The sequence below is a fragment of the Furipterus horrens genome, unplaced genomic scaffold, assembly GCF_987537825.1.
Source record: "Furipterus horrens unplaced genomic scaffold, mFurHor1.1.pri manual_scaffold_5, whole genome shotgun sequence".
Taxonomy (NCBI): domain Eukaryota; kingdom Metazoa; phylum Chordata; class Mammalia; order Chiroptera; family Furipteridae; genus Furipterus; species Furipterus horrens.
Window position 1 is genome coordinate 50159830 of NW_028327175.1, and position 21750 is coordinate 50181579.

Consider the following 21750-nt stretch of genomic DNA (forward strand, 5'->3'; position numbering starts at 1 on the left):
GATCTAATTAAATCAGAATAAGTGGAGATGGAGCTGTCTTGACCAGGACTTCTCAAACATTAATGCAAATAAAAATCACTTGCACGTGTTAAAATACAGATTCTGACTCAGGTCTGGGGTGGGGCTCATATTCTATATTTTAACAGGCTCTACACCTAGACTAAGCAAGGATCTGATCTAACATCTTTGTTTTTTTAGAAAAAGACACAAAGTGACTCCCAAGGACTTTGCATTATTTAATGACAGAGCTGGACCTGGCACAAAGGTCTCCTGATACATTATGCAGGATCCTTTCTGTTTTACAATGTTGACTTCTAATGTGGCATTTTAACTTCAGAGTAGGCTGCTAAGTCTGCAAAATGAGTTTTCAGTAGTTTAATTATTAAAATAGTAGAAGAAACAGGCCAGACCCAAGCAGCACACGACAAATAATAGATCTGGCATTTATATGAGTCATTTAGGAAAAACAAAACCAGTATTTTGCCCCCAGATAATTGAGAGTGGCCGCCTGGGGAGCCTGAATTCATTAACCAATAGCTGGCCCTTTGTTATATTTTGTCCATTTAGATATGGTCTTAAAGTAGATGTCAAAACCTGTTTAAATAATTAAGATGACAAGGTAAAAAATAACCTAATTTCTAGATGTGCTATGTGTTTTCTCTTGGCTCATAAACCCCTGTGAGAAAAAATGTCTAATCACTATTAATTACAAGTACAACCAGGGCCTGCAATCCAAGGAAGACAATGGCAACAACTTCAGAAGAAATCATAGAATTGTTTTAGAGATGACATTCTTCATTTTTTAGCGTAACCTCAGATGCTAAGTAAATGATACTTTCCCCTAATTTATCAACAGTGCATATAATTTACCTGACTCAGTGTGCACACACGAGGAAGTAGTTGCTTTGAGCTATTCCTTAATAGAACACCTATATATCCATACTATTTCCATACTATGTGATTCAACCAGGCATCCTAGGCCAGAACACACCTTTAGGAGCCGACTGAAGGCATGTAGGGATTTGGAAGGAATGAGAAGGCTCCTCTGACCTGTTGGAAAATGTCAGGCAGAGGCTTCCCAGGGCTGGCTGTAGAGCCCCTGAGGTCAAATGGGTCCTAGATGTAAGCCAATGTCATGAGGGATAGGCTGTTTCCATTGCCAGAAAATAAATTTTGTAGGAATGGGGTGGAGTGATAGGGTCAGTAGGGGAAAACGGCACGGATGTCCCTCCAATCCACTTCTGAAGCTGCGGCCTGCAGTCAGGGCCACAGGCAGGTTTAGTCATTTACTTACCTGTACCCAGTATCCTGGCCAGGTTTGTAGAACCAGTGTGGCTGTTCCCAGCCTGCATGGAACCCCATGGAACACTTAGACTCCAGGGTTTTATAAAGCCCACTGACCCGCTGAGTTGGCCTCCCGGCAAACCGTTCTTCTTTAGGATACCCAACTGGAAAAGGAAAACCAGTACACTAAATAGCATGTAACCAAAGCTATACAATACTTTGAAGGGATTCACAAAATGAGAAACAGTACTTAAAATCCAGAAGCATATATATGTAGTCAATTTATGTTTAAAAAAAAAAAACCCTCCATGTCGTCATTTTTATTTTGATCATCAAAGGCTAGAGTAAAATAAATTTAAAACTGAAAATCACTGATGCACTTCACACATTAAATATATACATTAATATATTCTTTGTTGCATCTTAGAGGCATAAGACTTTTAGAATCCCTAACCATCCCCATCAAAATTCACAGAATAGAAAGCATCTGAAGTCAGAGGTTCTGTAAGTCAATTTTGTATACACTCTGTAGACAACAGTAAATTTGCACTTTACCAATATTGTTGAATCCATATGACTCTCTTGCTTTGGCCTCAGTGTACTGAGTGGTTGTCCATTTGCCATAGCGATTGGGATCCAATTCTATCAGATCATAAGGAGGCTCCCCGTGCAGGATCCAGTCACTGAGATATTTCCCTACCCCGCCAGCATGAATTATGCCATATCTTTCAAATACAGAGATAAATACACTGTTAGTAACACATGTTATTTTCAAACAACAAAACATGTCCAAATATTTTACAGGGCCTTAAAATTGGGGTGTTCTGTGTTATTCAGAACATGTAATCTACATAATCTATCATTTTTTCCTCAAAAACAAAAACATACTTAGGCATCCAAATTAAATGTGCCTGACTTTACACCTAGTTTGTTCCCACAGTTTCAAGAGATACAACCCTGCAAAATAGTCTGCCACTATTGTTTAGCTGGTAATTATGCTCACTTTAGGAAAATGCAGTGAAGGAAGCAACAGGCAGATGTAGTAAACACCTTATCAGCGCTGTTGATCTGTGATTATCCTGAAAGGAAAATTGCAGGAGAAAGATGTACACTGTGGCGTGGTATGCTCATTTCTTCTCTGACTTAATTTAGTTCAGTGCAAGGATCTTGGGCCATCATCTTAGAGCATTCAGACAAGAGGCACTTACTCCGGGACTATGGGGAGGAGGTGAAAGGGAACCCTGGCCCCTGTATTTTGTAACTAATGGGTCACTTAGTGTAGAGGGCAACTTGTTTTCTATTTCTATATGAAGAAGCTTTAATACCAAGAGCATGATTCTGGCAACTAATGCGATCTAGAGGGAGGGATCATAACTTAATGTTAGCTATGTCCTGTTCTATCCACTCACTCTTGTCTAATGAAGGCCTTTGTTGTGGGTTTATCTGTGGTTTAAGAGAGGCTTCTGAGGAATTGGATGAGCAGGAAGTTATGGGGGGATGACCAAGAAAAAGAGCGACATAAGCAGACCTCTAAATGCAAGAAATCCCAGGACCCTACTAAACAGCAGCTTAATAGCCAGAAGCACAGGTTCTAAGTGCTTGGGAGGACCTTAGCAAAGGCTGGAAATGTTAACTAACTTTTGCCACACAAGATACCAGTTTTGCTATTTTATGAAAACAAATGTCTAAATTTGTTATAAGGTTATTTCTCATGCAGAATAGAAAGGTAGCAATTGATACTTCCTTTGATGTTTAAAAGAGAAACACAGGTCATCCAAATTATCCACAAACAATCTGAGTTTCAAGAAAGCAAGAAAAATTATTATACATATGCTTAAAATAATTATGAAATATACACTTTAAATGTTTACCCACTTACCCAGGCCCAATGTATGAGATACAATGGTTGCCATTTTTGAGAACTAACGATACTGTTTACAAACCTAGAAATTGTATACAGTTTTACTTGCTTATTGAAAGTGTTTACCATTTTCCAGGAATTATTTCCATCTAATATGTACCAGCTGATTAATTCTTTAGCAACTCTATTTTACCAGTGAGAAAACCAATCCTCATGCAGGGGTTAAATGAGCTCACACAGCAATGAACAGATTCAGTATACAAATTCAATCATCTGACCCAAATGTGTATACTCCCTGCTATTAGACTTCATTTCTTCAATGGCTCCAAATTTTTTTGTCAGACAAGGCACACATGACAGAATTCACATCCTTGGCAGACTCCTTGAGCATAGCCAGGGTTATACTTTGGTTTCCCCGGTCTCATTGCTAGACCATCATATTCTTTCCCTTTCAACAATGTCCGTGTGCAAACAAATGAGACAGAGTACTATTATTTGGGGATACTCTTGAATCAAATATAATTTCTTTTTAAAAAGTAAATTTTTTACAAACTTCTACTCTCTAACCACTAACAATTTATATGTAAAATGCCATACAACTGAGTGTTATGAAATGTCTATTGAGAGCCCTTGATTTAGTAACTAAAAGTAGGAAAGCATAGAATAAGGAGATCTGGGTATGATTTTTGTTCTGCCACTACTAGCCATGTGACCTTGGGCAAGTTGTATAACCACCCTGAGCTTTAGTCTTCTCATTTTCTTTAGGAGCTCATTTTCTTTATGGTGTTGATGAAGACTTAATTCACATGGCATTTAGAAGCAGAGTAGGCAAGCAATACATGGTGGCTGTTGGGCCCTTGTGTAACTAACAACAGAGGATGGCTATGCCCAGTTGATAAGATTTTCTTTCATAAGGAAGTAATGCGGAAAGTGGAAGTGGAAGGGAACTTGATGAGGAGAGTTAAGTTCTTCTTCTATCTCCAGCATTAATCTGCAGAACTTGTTTTTTCTCAAAGGCCCAGCTGTTATGTTTTTAAGTGTTTGTGCCTGCTTTTCATGATAACTCTGTTCAACTATCAGATGTGCCATCTTAAAGCACCTTCCCCTCTTTAATTTTGCCACCTGTAGTCTGTTCTAAGTTAAGAAAACTAGATTTAATTCAATACAATTTGTTCAACATTTTTGGAGGCATGGCGTTAGTCACCCAGAAGCAGAAACAGTTATTAGACTGTGACAAGACAAAAGTAAAACAGCTTTGTTTGAGGGTAACCTGTGAGTAAGGTAAATGAGCACTGGCATATACTCATATGTAGACAGTTTACAAATACTTATTCTGTGGACTGGTTGCACCAGAATAACAGACAACATAAAAATAAATATTCCTGGGCTGTTCTCCAGACTGGTGAATCAAAATCTATAGGAGTGCTGTCCAGGAATCTGTTTGCTTGTTAGTTTTCCAATTCAGCACATCTTTCATGGATTCTAGGGACAAATAGAAATTTCATAGATAACATATAAAGGAGAGTGAAACACATGCAAGTGAGTAACCATAAGTTGAGATTCTGTTTTGAATCATCCTCCAGAGGTATTCCTGGTGCTCAGCCCGATATGGGAACCATTGGCCTTTAGAACTGTGGAATGAGTCACTGAAGTGCGCTGGGGGGTGGGGTGGGGGCGGCCAACGTGAGCCTTCCATCATATTGCATAAGAAGTAGCTACTGTGAACAGTGCTGCAGTGAACATAGGGGTATACATGTCTTCACAAAGGAGTGCCTTCAAAATGCTCAGGTAGATACCCAGAAGGAGGGTTGCTGGGTCATATGGTGTTCTATTCTTAATTTTTTGAGGAAATTACAGATAAGAACCACATGACTTCACTAATATACGGGGTATAAAACAAAAGGCAACAGACAGCAGACAAACAAACAAAAACCTCACAGATACAGGTAACAATATAGAGGTTAGCAGACGGGAAGGGGATGAGGAGGATTAAGAGGGTAACGGGGCACAAACATATGGTGAGGGGAAAAGACTAGACTTCAGATGATAAGCACACACTAGATTGTATGATGTCATACTATAGAGCCATACATCTGGAATTTATATAATGTTATTAACCAATGTTACTCCAATAAATTTAAATACATATTCTGGACTTCATCAAAATTAAAAACATTGTGCCGTAGCCCGGGACCCAGCACTAGCTGGCAATCATTAAATGTTAGTTGAATAGATGGACAAATAAAATGGGGAAGAAAAATAGAATATTAAAAGTTGTGATATGATAGTAAATGGGGTTTGACATTAATATTCACCAAATTAATGGCATACATATTAGAGATGAAACATCAACTGGGTGATGGATATAAATAGTAAGCAACCTGAGAAATCATAAACAAAAACAAATGATATTAGACATTAGATTTTTTAAATTATCTTTGTCCCATTGTGTTATGAAAACGTCCCGGTAATGTTGGAGACAAGTGATCAATCTGAACATACACCACATGAAAACAGACACAAATAATGGAAATGGCAGGAAAGATGCAAAGAGAAATTTCCAGAAACCATTGCCCTTCTGTGTGCAAATTTTTAAAACCTATACAAGCGATTAAACAATTATATAGTTAGGGTTTTAAGACTAAATTTTTTAATTACTCCCATTTCATTGGTCATGAAAGGGGAAACTCTGCTCCTTTCCCATTACCCATTTTTGGCCTGAGGTTACAGGATAAGACTTATCTAAAAAACATGACTCTAATAAATGTTGAATTCCATGGAGATACTTACCCAAAGCCTATAGCCACCCAGTAGTTTCTGATGCCCTGATGGGGACCCACCATAGGCAGAATGTCAGGAGAGTAGGTGATAGGACCATTGACAATATTGATGATGTCAGCCTTTTTCAAGACTGGAACCATTTCCATGGCAGCCTCAATGTGTTCCATGATTCGGTCCAGATCAGACTCAAAGAGCTCCTTTCCAAACCCTGAAGGGACATGCCAATTTGATTGATCAGGATGCCACAGCTGCACTGACCAGTACTCTAAAGTGATTTAAATCTCTGAATCAGCTTACACTTACAGATGGCCTGTTAGGAGGGTACTTCCTCTTTTCTATTTTAAGCCTAAAATATATTATTGAGAACAATCATGTTATTTCTTGAAAAAATAAAATCAGGAAAGTTAATTTTTTTAATTAATAAAAAAATTAAATTTATACATGCTAACAGTTTTCAGTATTTAATCCAATCGCAATTTTAAAAGCAATCAATAATTATTTGGTTTGTTAAGAGATATCTTTTATCCTTCAAATAACCATAAAATCTGCTTCAGCCTCCCAGGTGAAGGCAAATGAAAGTTTACCAAGTCATGTCAGGACACTGGGGATCCGAGATGGTGAATCAATAGACCCCTTTTAACTCTCAGCAGGGAAGGAAAGGCATGGAGGCCTTTCCCCTGAGCCTGCTTGCAGACATAGTCAAGGGCTAGAATTCAGAGAAAAGAGGCAGATCCTGGGAGTATAGTCATCTTCACAGTCCTGAAAGGCACTGTGATTGAAGGCAGGGCAACAGATGACCTTCTGAAAAGACATGCCCGCCGATACTGATGACTTTCCCAGACAGCAGCCAGCAGCTTCCTACTGTTCCTCCTGTGGACTGCATGGTGGGTCGGGGGCATGGAGACCTGCAGATCACCAGGATTGGACCCAGACACATGGGCAATAAGGCCCTGCAAACAACCTGGCTTTCCCTCCAGCTGCAATTATTTAAATAGTTGTCCAACATTTACTTGGAGGAGAGGCTGCCAGCATGGGGCAGAGCAAGGAGGGAGATTCCCAGGTGGTGGATCCGGAGCTATTCAGCTCAGGTCCAAATGTGCTCAGCCCACTCAGCCAAATTATAACTGGCCTGGGTTCTGTTGAAGACAGTTTAGGGATCCGTTGTGGTGACATGGGCCTAGGTGTTCTTTGAGGAATAGGAGGGAGGGATTCAGTCCCTGTCTCAAGCAGCTTGTCAAAGTATAATTCTAGAAAGTATAAATTCCTCCATTTCTTTATATCCCTTATAATTATTCAGTGTCCCAATGACATTTTAGCTCCTTTTCTAGATTTAAACTTGAGTTACCTCATTCGTTGACCCAATCTTTACTTTGGCTCAGTTACATGTTTCATGAAAAAGAAAAACAGGTCCTTTTCCCTCACAGAACTTGAAAGAGAAATGGTAGTGCCTCCTGCTTTAGCATAGAGGTCTGAGCCTTTTCCACATCCACTTATGTAGAAGGTAGGATGTCAGCATGTAGTCCTAACCTATCCTGCTCTGTGAAAGACCCCAAGGCTTTCGTTCTTAGCAGGGGGGACATCCTGTCTCTGATACCTGTTATGTTTCCAACTGTCAAAGCACAGTGCAGCTACATCCGAATCTGGAAACTAGACCCAGCAGGAGGGGAGTAGCAAAGAGTGGGGATGCAGGATGTAGGTGTGGCAGGTAAAGATTACCTAGCACCTTCCAAAGCAGTGGGGAGCATGTTTCTTCAGCTTCTCCACCACCAGCTGCCTCTTCTCTCTTTCCTTACTCACTGCTGTGATTATTCAAAGGGATAAGAGAACAGAACAGTGATTACCTCCAATCCCTCACCTCTAATATACCAGGTATCCTATAGTCTAGTATTATGGCATCATTTTATTCTATAGCCAGCCCGCAGCCATGGGGAGGATAAACGTACATGTCTGATGTGCACACACTTCCATTTGCTAAACTTACCTGGAGGGACTCCGTTGGTGACCCACGAATCCTGAATTTTCATTTTCTCCTGACTTTCATATGGACCAAACAAGAGCCCATCCCTTTCCTGTCGGAGGTAGTAAGACCCTTCCAGGTCACGGAGCACAGGGAGTTCTCGTTTCAAAGCTTTTACTTCAGGAATAGTTGAAGTGACAACATATTGATGCTGAACCGGAATGAGAGGATGTTCCAGTCCAACCATCTTACCTACTTCACGAGCCCAAAATCCTTAAATAAAAAATCATATTTAAATGTCACAACATATATAAACATACCACATCTGACACTGATAACAGCAAGTTATATTAGCCTAAAATAGAACATGTCAGTACTCATAGAAAAGTCTAAAGAATGTCATAACAACCTTTTTTTTTTTTTTGCCATTGCAAAATCAAATAAGGGAAGAGAAGACAAGACAATATTATACATTGCCCAGAGTTTTGAAGATAATTCTGTTATCTAAAAGAAACTCTATTCCTAAAAAAGTATTTTGCCCATAAGCAAAGGTGAGCAGGGAAAAAAACAAACAACAAAAAAATATATTTGAGGGAAAAAATAATTCAAATATATAAAATGTACCAATGTTGATAAGAAATATAGTAATGGACTGACCCTACTTGTAGAACAGGGATGATCAGGTACATCACAGCGCCATCCCCCATTGGTGTGATCAACATAACACATCATCATCATGAATAAAATCCTGAAAGTTGGTCCCCTCTGTTCCCCAGGCCCTTCTTGATGACTTAAATTCCATAAATACAGAGTTGTCCTGTTAACTTAAAATTAGGATATATATATATATACTTGGGGAGAGATAGCACATTAACTTTTCTCTGTTATTTTAAAAGTTTAATTTGAATATTTTCATAAGATCCTTTCTTGCAAAGGACAGGAAGGCATCCAAAGACCAGGGCAGGAGGGAAGAGGTACTAGAGAGAGGGCTTATAAAAGGTGGGGGTTCCCACTCCCAATATTTCTCACTTCTCAGCGCACATGGGGCTGTCTTATTGGTGGGAATGAATGTGACCCTCTTCCTTTGCAAAAGATGGAACCAGATGATTTGTAGATGAAAGAACCCTTGATTCTCCCCTGGTTACTCTTCAGAATACAGTCCAGAGAGAGAAGCAGACCTGCCCAAGGTCACAGGGGGACACCCTGGAATCATCAAATCTTATTGTTTTTCTTGTTGCAGGAAGACTTATTTTTAAAATCCAAGACATCTTTACTTGTATAAAGGTATTTTAAAATCTAAAATGATAAAAATAATTATCTGTCAGGGAGGTGGTGTTGCCTCACTTACCAATGGATTATTTGGGAAAGGAGATTCTATGTGCTTCTTTGTCTCATAATTTTGAGTAATTATTCAGATGATTAGGGAATCTTATTTAAGTTATTTCCTTAGGGGGTTTATTCTCTAAATTTTTAATTTCTGTCTCTGCCTTTTTCTCCCCAGAATCTCATATGGAGTTCTGAAGTCTGTCATTATGAAGTTCAGAACCAGACACAGAATCTTCAGTTATGAGTCAGTCTGGGAAACCAAATTATGTATTCTTAAGTGCCAAAGTTTATTTCTGTTTAACCATCCAAACATCACTCTGGTCTGTTGTCATGTTTTGGCCTAACAGCTAAGTTGGTCACACTTGTATGATACCCCAGAAACTGGTGTCCATTTGCAAACCATAAATCTTACCTGTGGACATTAGAGCTGTTTGTTGGTTTTTTAGTAATTTAAAAATGTAATTTATGAGTGCTGGTAGGAAGATGTGAATTACTAATGTCAGGATTTTGTAGGAAAAATATAGTAAAGCCACATATTCTAGTTATATGTACTAGAGAAATTTTAAAATACAAAAAGCCAAAATATTTTGCCTAGTAATTCAAAGCACTGTAATATTCTCAATATATTTGTTTTAATTAAAAACATACAATAAATAAAATAATTTCTGTCCTATTCTAACATACTTATAAATTTCTGAGTCTAATTACTTGCTTATTAATGTACTTCATCATTAAAATAAAGTGGAAACATATGCTTAAGTATCATATAACTATATTACTTGAAACCCCATGGAATACTCTATGCTTCTTTACTCTATATGGTGATGTTTGCTGGTGTTCTCTCCTCTATGTGTCAATCAAGTTAGCTAAGACCAAACCAGGATTACATTTTAACCCCAGCTAGATCACCCATCCACCAAGTGCGAAGAGAATAGAGACAAATGTGGAGGAATCATCCTAAAAATGTATATATCATTATCACCTGAAAAATGCTGAAGAGAAGAATCAGTAAAAATGATGATTGGAAATGGCATCAATTTACAAGAAAATCAGTGATTATTAGAAATGGAGTTACAATGAAGGGTACAGGATTGTGGACAATTTACTCGTACTAGGGTTTACACAGTGGCAATGATGGTTATACAGTGACATTCACTGACGCAGAGTATCAGGCAAAATTGAGCAATTCTTTTGGCTGAACACTGGGCTTCACATTGGCATGATCCAATCACATTTCTGATTTACCATATGAGGAAAATTCTCAAGTAAAGTTTACAAAATTATCTCAGGTGTAATGAGTCGATTGGAAATGATGTCAAGAGAAATATTCATCACTATGCAAAGAAAAAACTTGCATCATTGTTAATAGCTCCTGCCGTGTGCCCCTGAGCTGCATCTCGCAGGAGGGATAAAATGAAGGTAGAATGAAGCAATTTTTAAAGCAAATACTAAAGGCAAGTTAGTCTATTGCATACCAAGAGCTCAGGGGGTCAGAAACTGTTCTTCAGCTCTGCCTTCTTAGGAATGAGGTTACTTCATTCTGTTTCCTGTGGGAACACCTGTATAGTAGTGCCCCTCAAAACATATTTTGCAGACCATCTAGTACAGACAATACAGTACCTGGAATACTTGTTTTGAATTACAGGTTTCCACCAAGACCACCTGAATTAGAATATTTTTGAAATCTCGGAAACTTGAGAACCAAGCTTTTGGAGAAGTCCATTTACCAGCAGAATGGGTGCCAGTTGAGTATAGAGTAAGCAAAAGGATTTGGGTAATCTTAACCAAGCAGCTATGGTATACTGATGCTAGTGTCTCCCAGGCCAGGCAGGGCACAGACTTTCAAGGCATAGGCCTGTGTTCGCCACTCCACAGGGTCACATTGTCAACCTAATTCCTGGGATTTGTTTCCCCAGGCCAGCACCAAAATGGCTGTTCTCCAAGACCCCTTACCATTGCCCGGCCCTGCCCGATCAACCCACAAGATTTCACAGCTGCACAGAATATGAACTTCATCTGGTAACCAATGTCTTGGGTTTAGGTCTGATCTCTTGGGAAAGTATTCTTTCTCCAGTGATTCTTTATCCCTCACAGTTTGTGGTTTAGGGGGAAAAAAATTATTACAATGGGAATGAATTATATAAACAAAATTTTATCCATTTTAGGAAAACAATTGAGAAATGTGTTAAATTAAGGTCTTCTATGTTATTTCTCAAAATATCAGTAGGGAGTATGTGACTGCCTGAAACACTGTGTTGAGAAAAAAGGTGGGGTTTGTCCCGGCCCATCTGAAATGAGTACAGCGATCAATTAGCAATGTCTGCCGTGGGTGCTGGCCTGGAAGCCAAGTGTGTTTGCTTAGCATTTGCTCTCACTATGAAAACAGTAGAAGGTTTTAGGGGCTGAATTCATGAGTCCATAAAAACGTTACAAGATTACAAAGAATCCTTGCTACCTGGAAAAAATGATGAAGGATTTCATTGCCCTAGATATTTTAGCAGAATTTAAACCAGTGGTGCCCAAGGATGGTGAGGGGTAGGGGATATCACATGGGGATTGTGGGGGTGGGGGTGGAGGCAAAGGAAGTTAAAAAAGAAAGTAATATTGTATACCTTTGCTTTTAATTTTTTAGGCAAGTCATTTTACATAGCCGTGGTTTGAACTTCAAATGACATCAAAGAAGGCATGAGATTTTTATGCTTTTCAAATGAGGGACATGGGGTAGAAAGATTCAGAAATACTAATTTTAATTCTTAAATATTAAATACATAATTTTTTCTAGAACTACTAAAAATGTTTTGTTAAAAAATAACGTCAATCAAAGTTACAATCTGGAGGAAAGAATTTTAAGGGTCCATGTTTCTAGCAAGTCCACATGTCATATCATTTGAGTTAATATGTAATAAAGATAGTTTTCATTATATAATTTAAACACTAACTCAAAGAGAAGACCACAAGAAAATCAGTTATTGCCTTCTGCTTATTTTAAGTTTTAAGTTAACTTTTATGAACTATAGGCAAAAATAAAGTATTAGCCCAATTTGGACTGTATAAACATTTTCATTTGCACAAGAATTTATCTTTGTATGTGTGATAGTTGAAATGACCTGTTAGAAAGAATATTAACTCAAGAATCAAAGACTCAGGTCCAAATCCTGGTGCTGACACACAATGTCACTTTGCCAAGTGGTATGACCTTTTATTACCTTAGTCTCCATAAATGGAAAATGAGTGGGTTGTTAGATTATCTCAGACATTCCTTTTGGCTTCACTCTATTCTGACTGTAAATTGTAACAGAGAAACCTAAGAAAACATTATGAAGTATGTTTGATGATGCTCTGAAAAGAAAACAATTAAAAGCTTTTTGACTAGAGTCAAGTAATCAGAAATGGATGAAAGGGAACACAAATATCAAAAGTGACTCCCAAAAGCAACTTGAGAACTAAGAAAATGCTCATGAATTTAAACACTAGCACTTGGTTATTAATAAAGAGTGCATGTAAGGTAGGAAAAAGAAGCATAATTTGGCAAAACATGATCTGAACCAAAATAAAATGCAGCATGGAGAAGAATACCAAGTTTCAATAGATAACCAAGACCAAGGACAGTGGGATCTCCACCAAGAGTACAGTGGTGAAGGGAGAGCTTCGTAGCTTAGAAACAGACAAAATACTCACCTTGGAAGCATCATAGTGTTTTATAACAGTATTCATAGTATAAAATATTACTTTATGTCATAATATCTTATTTCTTTGACACTTGAAAAAAACCCTAATAATAAGAATAAGATATGACATTCACCTGCAGCATTCACAATTCTGTTCGCTCTCACAGATCCCTGTGGTGTTTCAACATCCCATGTTCCATCTGACCTGGCTTTCAGAGAAGTCACTGGTGCAGGGAATTTTAAAAGGGCGCCATATTTCCTAGCCCCAGCAGCCAGGGCCATAGTTAGAGAGTAAGGATCAATATGACCATCACCAGGATTGTACAGGCCAGCTAAAACCTAAATCAATCATAAAAAAATAAATCAATATTCAAATGAGTATGTACTCATTATTCATTGTAACTATATCCTGCCAGAAAATGTGGAATAAAACTGGACTTGAAAAATGCATAGGGACATCATACTGATCAGTCTGCACGTCTTTTCCCTGTATTAAAATGCAGATGTGAGCAGGACTCACAGAGAGTTAAGTAGACAGGCTCTCTGAGAGACCCTTGAATTGTCTCCAATAACCATTTTCCCATCCCCCTCTTATAGCATAGAAATGGAATGTTTAGACACATGGCCATTAAAAACAAAGAGTTTTCAACAGTTGCCAGCTATTCATTCCAGCTGACAGATAAAACTATTACTAAGTTCTGGTCAATGAAATTGCAAATCAAAGTGTCATGTGGCAGCTTCCACAAACCATTATAAGAAGACAAATGGCATATGCCCTTGTCTCTCTCCTTCTTTGTCCCTTCTTTCTCCATCTTGGTGTCTGGAATGTAGGCGTGATGGCTGGAGCTCTAGTTGCTATCTTAGAATAGAAACATAAGAGTCACACCCTAGGAGTGATAGAACAATGATAATGGAAGATGCCTGGGTTCCTGAAGTCTTCATGGAAAAGAGGCACCATTCAAGTCTGGACTGTCTAAGTAAAAGAGAAATAAGCTTCTATCTTGTTTAAGCATTATTTTGGTTTCTGACATTTGTAGTTAAATTTAACACTAACTGATCAATTATTTATATTTAATTATTTAATACTGTTAGTAAATTCACATGTTAAATATAGGAGGAATACGTATACTTGGTGTCTGGAAAATATAAACTTAACTCAGCCATTTAACAACTAATTCTTGAATAGCTACTTTCTGGTCAGGCTTGATGCTAGGTATTGTCAGGGAAACAAAGAACAAAACTCAGATGAAGCAGGAGTGAACTGTGAAGTGGTATCTCCAGGTCTTAGCCATGTTACAAAAATCTGTTGGGCACCAAATATGAGCAAGAAGTTTTTGTCAACATTTTTGCCTGTATCTATTGAGATGAAAAACTGTTTTTGTCTTTTATTCTTTTAATGTAGTACTACACAGATTGATTTTTAGATGTTAAACTAACCCTGCATTCTTGGAATAAATTCCACTTGGTCATGATGCATAATCCTTCTTAAATGTTGCTGAATTCAGTCTGCTAGTATTTTGTTGAGAATTTTTGCATCGATATTCATAAGGGATACCAATCTTTCTTTTCTTGTGATGTCTTTGTCTGATTTTGGTATTACAGCAATACTGGCCTCATAGATGGGTTGGGAAAGATTCGTTTCTCTTCTGTTTTTGGAAGAGTTTGTGAAGAATTGGCATTAACTCTTCTTCAAATGTCTGATAGAATTCATCAGTGAAGCCATCTAGGTGTGGGCTTTTCTTTGTGGGAAGTTTTTGATTATTAATCCAATCTCTTGTTATAGGTATAGGGCAAGAGGTTTTTTATTTTATTCATATTACTGTAGCCTTCCAAATGTCACATTGGTGTTTTATAATGGATATATCATTACAGTGATCTTATACCTATTCAATTTGGCACCCTACCCTAAAGCCAGAGAATACTCTTCCCACATGTCTCCATTGCCTAATGCCCTTGAGAAAAATCTGATAGTGAGAACTTCCAGCAAAGTATTCCAAGATTGACATATAAACAGATATAAGCATCTCCTCACTAGTAGCAGTGATGAAATTTCAATGCTGATAATGCAGTGCCACACCAGTCTGCCATCATACTGGCATCACACAAAGCAATAGACAAGGGAGTGCCAGCAGCCTGTAAAGACTCACAGGGGCAAAACCCCCAGGACCCAGATCAAGGATACAAACCTTCGGGTATCAGAAATGCTGCAGTAGTCACCAAGTAGAAACGTAAGTTTCTTTTCCCAGAACAGCTCCACCCTACTGGGTTCAAATTTCTGCTCAGTTCTTTTTAGCTGGATAAGCTTAGACCCACTATGTAAACCATCTAAGTTGCAGTTTTCTGTTTATAGAATATATATCTTATATCATTATTGTGAAGATTGAATAAGATTATGCATGTTAAGGGCTTGGCATAGTACCTGGTACATAAATATGTGATGTAGTGCTATGTAATATAGTCATTGTTATTATTGTGCAAATAAGGTTATCACCCAGCAAAATGAGAAATGATTCTCAAGTGGATTCTTTCAGTCAAGTTTGGTTAAAACAAGATAAATACCTGGTGTAGGGAAGTATAGCTATGAACTAGGTGATATTTGTGTAGCAAAATAGTAAGGTATTTCTACATTTGATTTTGTAAAAATCGTAATCTTTTAATACATGTATTGAATAACATAGTCTTTCTATGAACATATTTATCATACCAGGTTACTGTTTTCTTTGTAGTTCTCTAACATAAGGTTTATATATGGAAATCCTTAGATCTGGGAGACATAGTAATAGAAAGGTATTGGAAATGTTTCCTCAGTTTTCATAGGTGGAAAACTAATAAGATTTTTTCATTATCTTTTCATATTTCATTTAGTGTACATAATAGCCCACCTTGTAATTCTGCCTAATTACAGCATTAATCATCTGATTTTGGCATTTAAAATGTGTACACACATTTTTCTATTTTAATTAATATTTAAAACTAACTTTCCTAATCTTAAGTCAAGTCAATAGATAGTGAAAATGCCATTAATATAAGTACCTTATTCATGTTAAGTAAAGGAAACATCTCTTGAATTTTTTCAGGTTCAATAATATATTGTTCTGTTGCATGCCAGCCAGTCCGAGTCATCTGATATTTAAATTCATCCACCCTTACAGGAGTTGTAGCAAGTCTGATACTGCCTGGCTGATGGAATCCCACCACCTGTTATAATAATGCCAACAAAAACACATAAATAAATCATTATTTGGCACACAAACAGGATTTTCCCCCAGCACAGTGAAAATGCAGGTGTACAAGAAAAGAGATTTACTATGTAGTGAAAGAGATAAGTATATAAACATATTTCATCTTACAAAAAGACATTCATTTATCAATTCTTTACTAAGTGCCAGCTCTGTGCCAGGCACTGTGTTAAGTTCCAGACATGCTGTTATGAATGAGAGGCAAACACCCTACTTGGATGGAACTTACAGTCTATAGCTAAAGGCAGGCAGCTAATTACATAACAGAATAACATGAGATAGTGTTAATGTACAGAGTGAAAGAAAATTATGTGAAAAGAGAGAGACAAAGGATCTGAGGAGGAAATATGAAGACTCAGAAAGTTGCAGTGATGAGACTATGTGTGGATTGGAATAAACATTCATTTGACATTTATCAAAGTCCTTCAGATGACCAAGCACTCAGCTGAGTCCTGGGCTACAGAGATAAAAGATGTACTCTTTGCCCTCAGGTTGCTCATGGTCTGTAGGGAAGACCAATTGGTAAAGCAACAACCACCATAGAGAGATGCACGTTATAAGAGGAGTATGCACAAATATTCTTGTAACCAAGTGATATGTTCTCAGCCCAGCCTGACTGGGGGGTGAGCAAAGTCAAAGCCAGCTTCTCAAAGGGGACGACCACTGGAAAAGGTGGAGGGTGAAGGCTGAAATGGGGGGCAGAAGGAATGTTGTCTCAAGCAGAGGGCCCAGAACATTCCAGAACTATAATTAATTAAGAAGAGCTGAAGCATCTGAGCATAGCAAAGAGTTGCAAGAGAAAATGTTGGGAAGGCAGGCAGGGCTCAGCTGAGGAAGGTCCTCTTCCTTGGTCCTTTGTCCTGTTGGGTGGGAGGGGAACATTTGATGGTTTTAGACAAAGGAAATTGCATGAAAAATTTAAATAGATTTCAGTCTTAGCCTATATTCTATGCCTGCTACTTTATTTTGAGAATACTAATATCTATAAGAAGAGATAAAAATAAAAGTGAGGAGCTTTTAGTGAAGTACTTTTCAAGCCATGTGACAATATGCCACACAATGTCACATCCTTTGCAATCCAGTTGCTGAAAGGCCTTAATTTCTTAGTTTCTAGATATAGTAACTGACTAAAAATATTTTTTAAAGTTGCTGCTTTTTATTCTTCTGTCATTTAAAAAATCAAGAGGAGTGGGTAATCATATGGGTAATACACTTCAAGAAATTAAACTGATTATAGAGCAAGCTTCAGAGGTTCTTACCTTAAACTCTCATCAGATTTCTCTGCCACATTAAACATTTCATAGGCCTTTGATGTCATTACACACAGCTATACACAATGATATCAAAATCCCTTGGAGATCTTACTTATTCCTAAAACACTGAACTAAAAGATAATTTCAAATTAAGCGCATTTACCTGTCCAGTTTCTTCTTCCAGTTTCTCATAAAGTTTGATGCTATCATAGTGTATCTTCTTCAAGTTTATCCCAGGGTGAAAGTAAGTTGTCAAACCTGCCTTAAAAGTGGGAGGAAAAGGAAATATTTAAAACAAAATTAACATTCTGAAAATGTTGATAGTTTAGCTGTTAAGCAGGACTTTGTTGCTGGCAAGAAATAGAGCAGCACCAGCCAGGGCCCTGGGACGGGAACATGTGAGCACTAGGTTGGACATGCCAGAGCCTAAGCCTTGTAACGCAGTTGTAAGAACAGTTTGAACCATATAAGTAATGTCAGAGCCAGCAAATGAATGTATATATTAAGTCCTTAAAAGTTATTAAGAAAAGTTTGTTTGAAGACTCAGAAATGGGATGATTTGGTAGGAAGTTTAGGAACACATGCTACAAGGAAGAATATGGGTGGATGGCATACAGTGTGGACTCAAGCCAGCAAATCATGTGTGTTCCCTTAAGGAGAAGGACTATAGACTAGCAAAGAGTTTTCCCTGACCCAGTGCCCACCATTCCCTTGAACAGAACAGCTCTCTGGTGCCCTGTGAGATATCCAAAATTCAAGAATTAGAAAATTCCTGGAAATTATAGCCTGGTGAATTGGTGAACAGACTTTTGTCATAGCTTTACCTGTTTGATGAGCACATAGATTGTACATGCAAAATATTTGCTGAATATATACTGTATAATTACTCTCAGGAAGAAATATCTAAGTATTAGCATGCCCAAACCCCTTTTATCAACTCAGCTGTGATGTAGTATCCAGACAAAGAATGTTAAGCAATTATATGAAGAAGGTTGTGTCGGCTAAGTGTCTGGGCCTCAAATTGCAGCTAATGTATCCTAGAAACTTCATCAAAACACAATCTGTTTAAAATAAAATCTGTTTAGGAGTATTTATAAGGTTCTTCCATGGTAGTGGTGGGCATTTGGTTCTCCTGAACTCAAAAACACCCCACTTAAAAATTCATCAAACATTCTTTATGGACTAGATCCTCAGGCTTCTATAAAGTACTTGTTCAAGCATTTAAACATATGCACAACAGAGAACAATTCTGGCCCAACTTGTAAGTCCTCTCATAGCACAGCCCCATTTCAATGGAACTAAACGTCAGGTTTCTTAACATTCAGTCAAATACTCTACTCTCCTGTAAATGCTTGGTATCTATTGTGCATATGAACTTTTCCAGTTCAATAAAGAGAATCCCTGACCTTCAGGTATCTATTAGACAAATCAATTTTGTCTCCCATATAGCTCCCATCATTTGAGAAAACTGATATTCGTGAGCACTGACCTAGAATTCTGGTCACCATTCACTCCTCAAGATACTCTAATTTTAACCTAGGTTAAGTCAGACCTCCAGAAAGTTATATATTATCTACAGTACATCAACCCTCTTCTTCCCCATCCCAGAAAGCTATTTTCGTAGGAGTTAATGATCTTTCATCTGAAAGAGTCACATGGGTTAGTTTTTATTAAAGTGCTACTTTAAAAAAATTTAGCCCAATACGCTTCTAGGAATTTCTGGTCAAGGAAAAGTTAGCTGCACCTTAGTGAAATATTGTACTTATTTCCACTGAAACACTCATACTACTCTAGTTTCCTTGCTGGTGGGAAGGTTAGAACTAAGTCCTGAGCTTCTTTTTCTTTTTTGGCCAGGCATGAAATTATATTATTTACTCTTTTGTATTGTATATATTTTTATTAACTGGTTTTTGTCTTTTAATCTGTGTTTAAAATTTGGGGAGAACCATATCTATGCCTTTATTGTAAGTTACCTGAGTGCAGTATCTTGCATGGTATTTTATTCTTAATTTATGTGCCATTCTTATGGCATGGGATATAAGAAGGGTGAAATGTTTTTGTGTTCTGACTTCAGCAAGGTTATATTAAGTGGGAAGTTTGAAGAAGGATAAAAAATTGTTCTTATCCTTCAAGATTTTATGTTCTGATTGAGGTAATGAAACTTTAATATATGAAAAAATAAAATCAAAAGTATATGATTAAGTGCTGGAACATAAAAAGACATAAGAACTATGGGAAGAGAAGATGCTGGAAGAGTCACAGAAGTCTTTAAGGCAGACAGGAAAGAGGCTTACCTTTGACTTGAAGAAAGAAAATAATTATAGTTGGTAGAGAAGATATAAGAGGGAAGATGAATCAGAGACATGAATAATCATTAGAAACTATAGCCCTTCAAATAAAACAAAAATTTATAAATCCTTATTGATGTAAATAAATAAATAGGAAAGCTCTTCCTTGTGGTAGACTGACAATTAATAATGAATTAATGAAAAGAATGATGGAGTTAGAAGAATTATCAAATGAGCTAGTGATGCTCTCCTTATCTATCTCTTTAGTAATCTTTTCCCCACTTTTATGAGCCTCTATAGCCTCAAAAAGCCCATTGACTGACCTCAAGTCATATCCCAGTGGCTCCAGATCTTTCATCCATGCACTCACATCCAATTTAAAAAGTTTGAGCATACTCTCTAAAATATGTGTGTTTCCTGATCTCCACATGATATGTAAATATTTATCACTAAATTAACCAAGATCATAAAACACACAAAACAGCTTGAACTGAATTAAATATTTTAAATAACTTCTTTGTTATTGTCTAGAAAAGCTTTGGAATATTAACTTTATATATTGGCAGGGGCTATGTGATTAATACACTTTATTACTAAAATACATATCTTGGATCAACCTTGGTAAAAAGGCAATATGAAGGGCTAAATCTAGGTTTGTTTTATTTGGGGGCTGGTTTGAATGGCTGTGATAGCTGGAGAAACCAGCTGTCATACATACTGAGGTCTCGGTGGGAGGAGTGCACTCCCTTGGCAGACTCTGCATTTTGACACCACTTCCTCCATCCCAGTCACCACTTACATGAAGGTTTCCATTGTGCTTCCTATTCTCCTGTTCATCAGTTGTGGTTACAAGTTAATTGGAAGATAATGCATTTTTATATTTTAAATAAGTGGGTACAAGTCCCTCTGAAACTCCTCATTTGAAAAAATTTTAGGTGTGTTAAAAAACTTAACTTTTGCATATATGAAAGTTTTTCTACGTGATACATATAATTATGGCCAGAAAATCTAATAATTCTTTCTTCCCAAGAGGACTGTTTTTAAAACAAAACAAAACAAAACAAAAAACAGTTATTTCTCACTTATTGTAACATCACCTTTAGCATATATATTTTAAATATGTATCTGCTGTGTAGAAATGACTGGCAGCCATTTGCACCACTACAAAGGTCACCAAATTTAGGACACTGTCATTTTGTAAAAGAAAAACTTCAAGTTTCACAAGTCTTTTAATCATTATGATGAGATAACCAACAGATCCCCATGTCGTACAACACTCTCAAAGTCGTACCCCCTCCTGTTCTTCACCAATTATATCACCTAAAGCCCGGTTCTAGAATATGAATCACATGGTGAGTTCCTACAGCACGTGTTCTGCAATACAGACTGAAGACAAAAGAAGAGGTGAGGACACCCCCACTGCAGAGTTCCAACCTCTCCCTTACTCAATCCCTTGGAATCATACCCAACACATCACCCGCATCAAGGGGAGGATTATTTGTAAAGACTCATAAAGCTCAATCTCTTTCTTACAGTTTTAGATAAAAATAGATAGAAAGTTCTAATAGTCCTCATACACCCCAAGTGGATCATCCTGCATCTTTAGTCCTTAGCTCTCCAAAGAAGCCACTTTTTCTGACCATCCCCCAGGGCACCCCCTCCTGAGGATCCCATGCTTCAAAACTGCTTCTCACTCAATCCTACCCGCCGTCCCAGAAGAAATGCTCCATATCAGTGGTGGTGTCAGGTGCTCACAAAGCAGTCTCATTAAAATACAGCAAACCCTCTGGATTTTTGGATTTGTGACTCCATTTTGAATACTCACACTGGAAGCTGTGCCTTCCTTCCTAAGCCCCAACCCCCACACTCCTAGATATGTTGAACCTGAGCACATATCATACTCAGTGAGACGGCCCTTATTTTTTGTATTCTACCCCTTTAGCTGGCTCCCCAACCTTCCACATTCTCTTATCTGCTGCCAGTATTTCTCTGTGTTAAAAATTCCTAATGCATGGGATTTTTTTCATGTTACTTCTCAGACTTAGGCCCCATTGACTTGCAAAAATTCACAGAATCAGCTGCCTAGGGGAACC

At 37.7% G+C, this 21750-nt stretch overlaps 1 protein-coding gene across 1 annotated transcript in view; it reads right to left on the bottom strand.

Moving 5' to 3' along the window:
* DMGDH (dimethylglycine dehydrogenase) overlaps window positions 1–21750 on the bottom strand; it is a 58618-nt gene that overhangs the window by 33599 nt on the left and 3269 nt on the right. The window contains exons 3-9 of the mRNA XM_090276410.1: window positions 17533–17631; window positions 15911–16075; window positions 13012–13216; window positions 7908–8156; window positions 5936–6134; window positions 1840–2009; window positions 1295–1448 (exon numbers count right to left, since the gene is read on the bottom strand). Of these exons, the coding sequence (XP_090132536.1) occupies window positions 1295–1448; window positions 1840–2009; window positions 5936–6134; window positions 7908–8156; window positions 13012–13216; window positions 15911–16075; window positions 17533–17631 (1241 nt within the window). The remainder of the gene's footprint in view (window positions 1–1294; window positions 1449–1839; window positions 2010–5935; window positions 6135–7907; window positions 8157–13011; window positions 13217–15910; window positions 16076–17532; window positions 17632–21750) is intronic.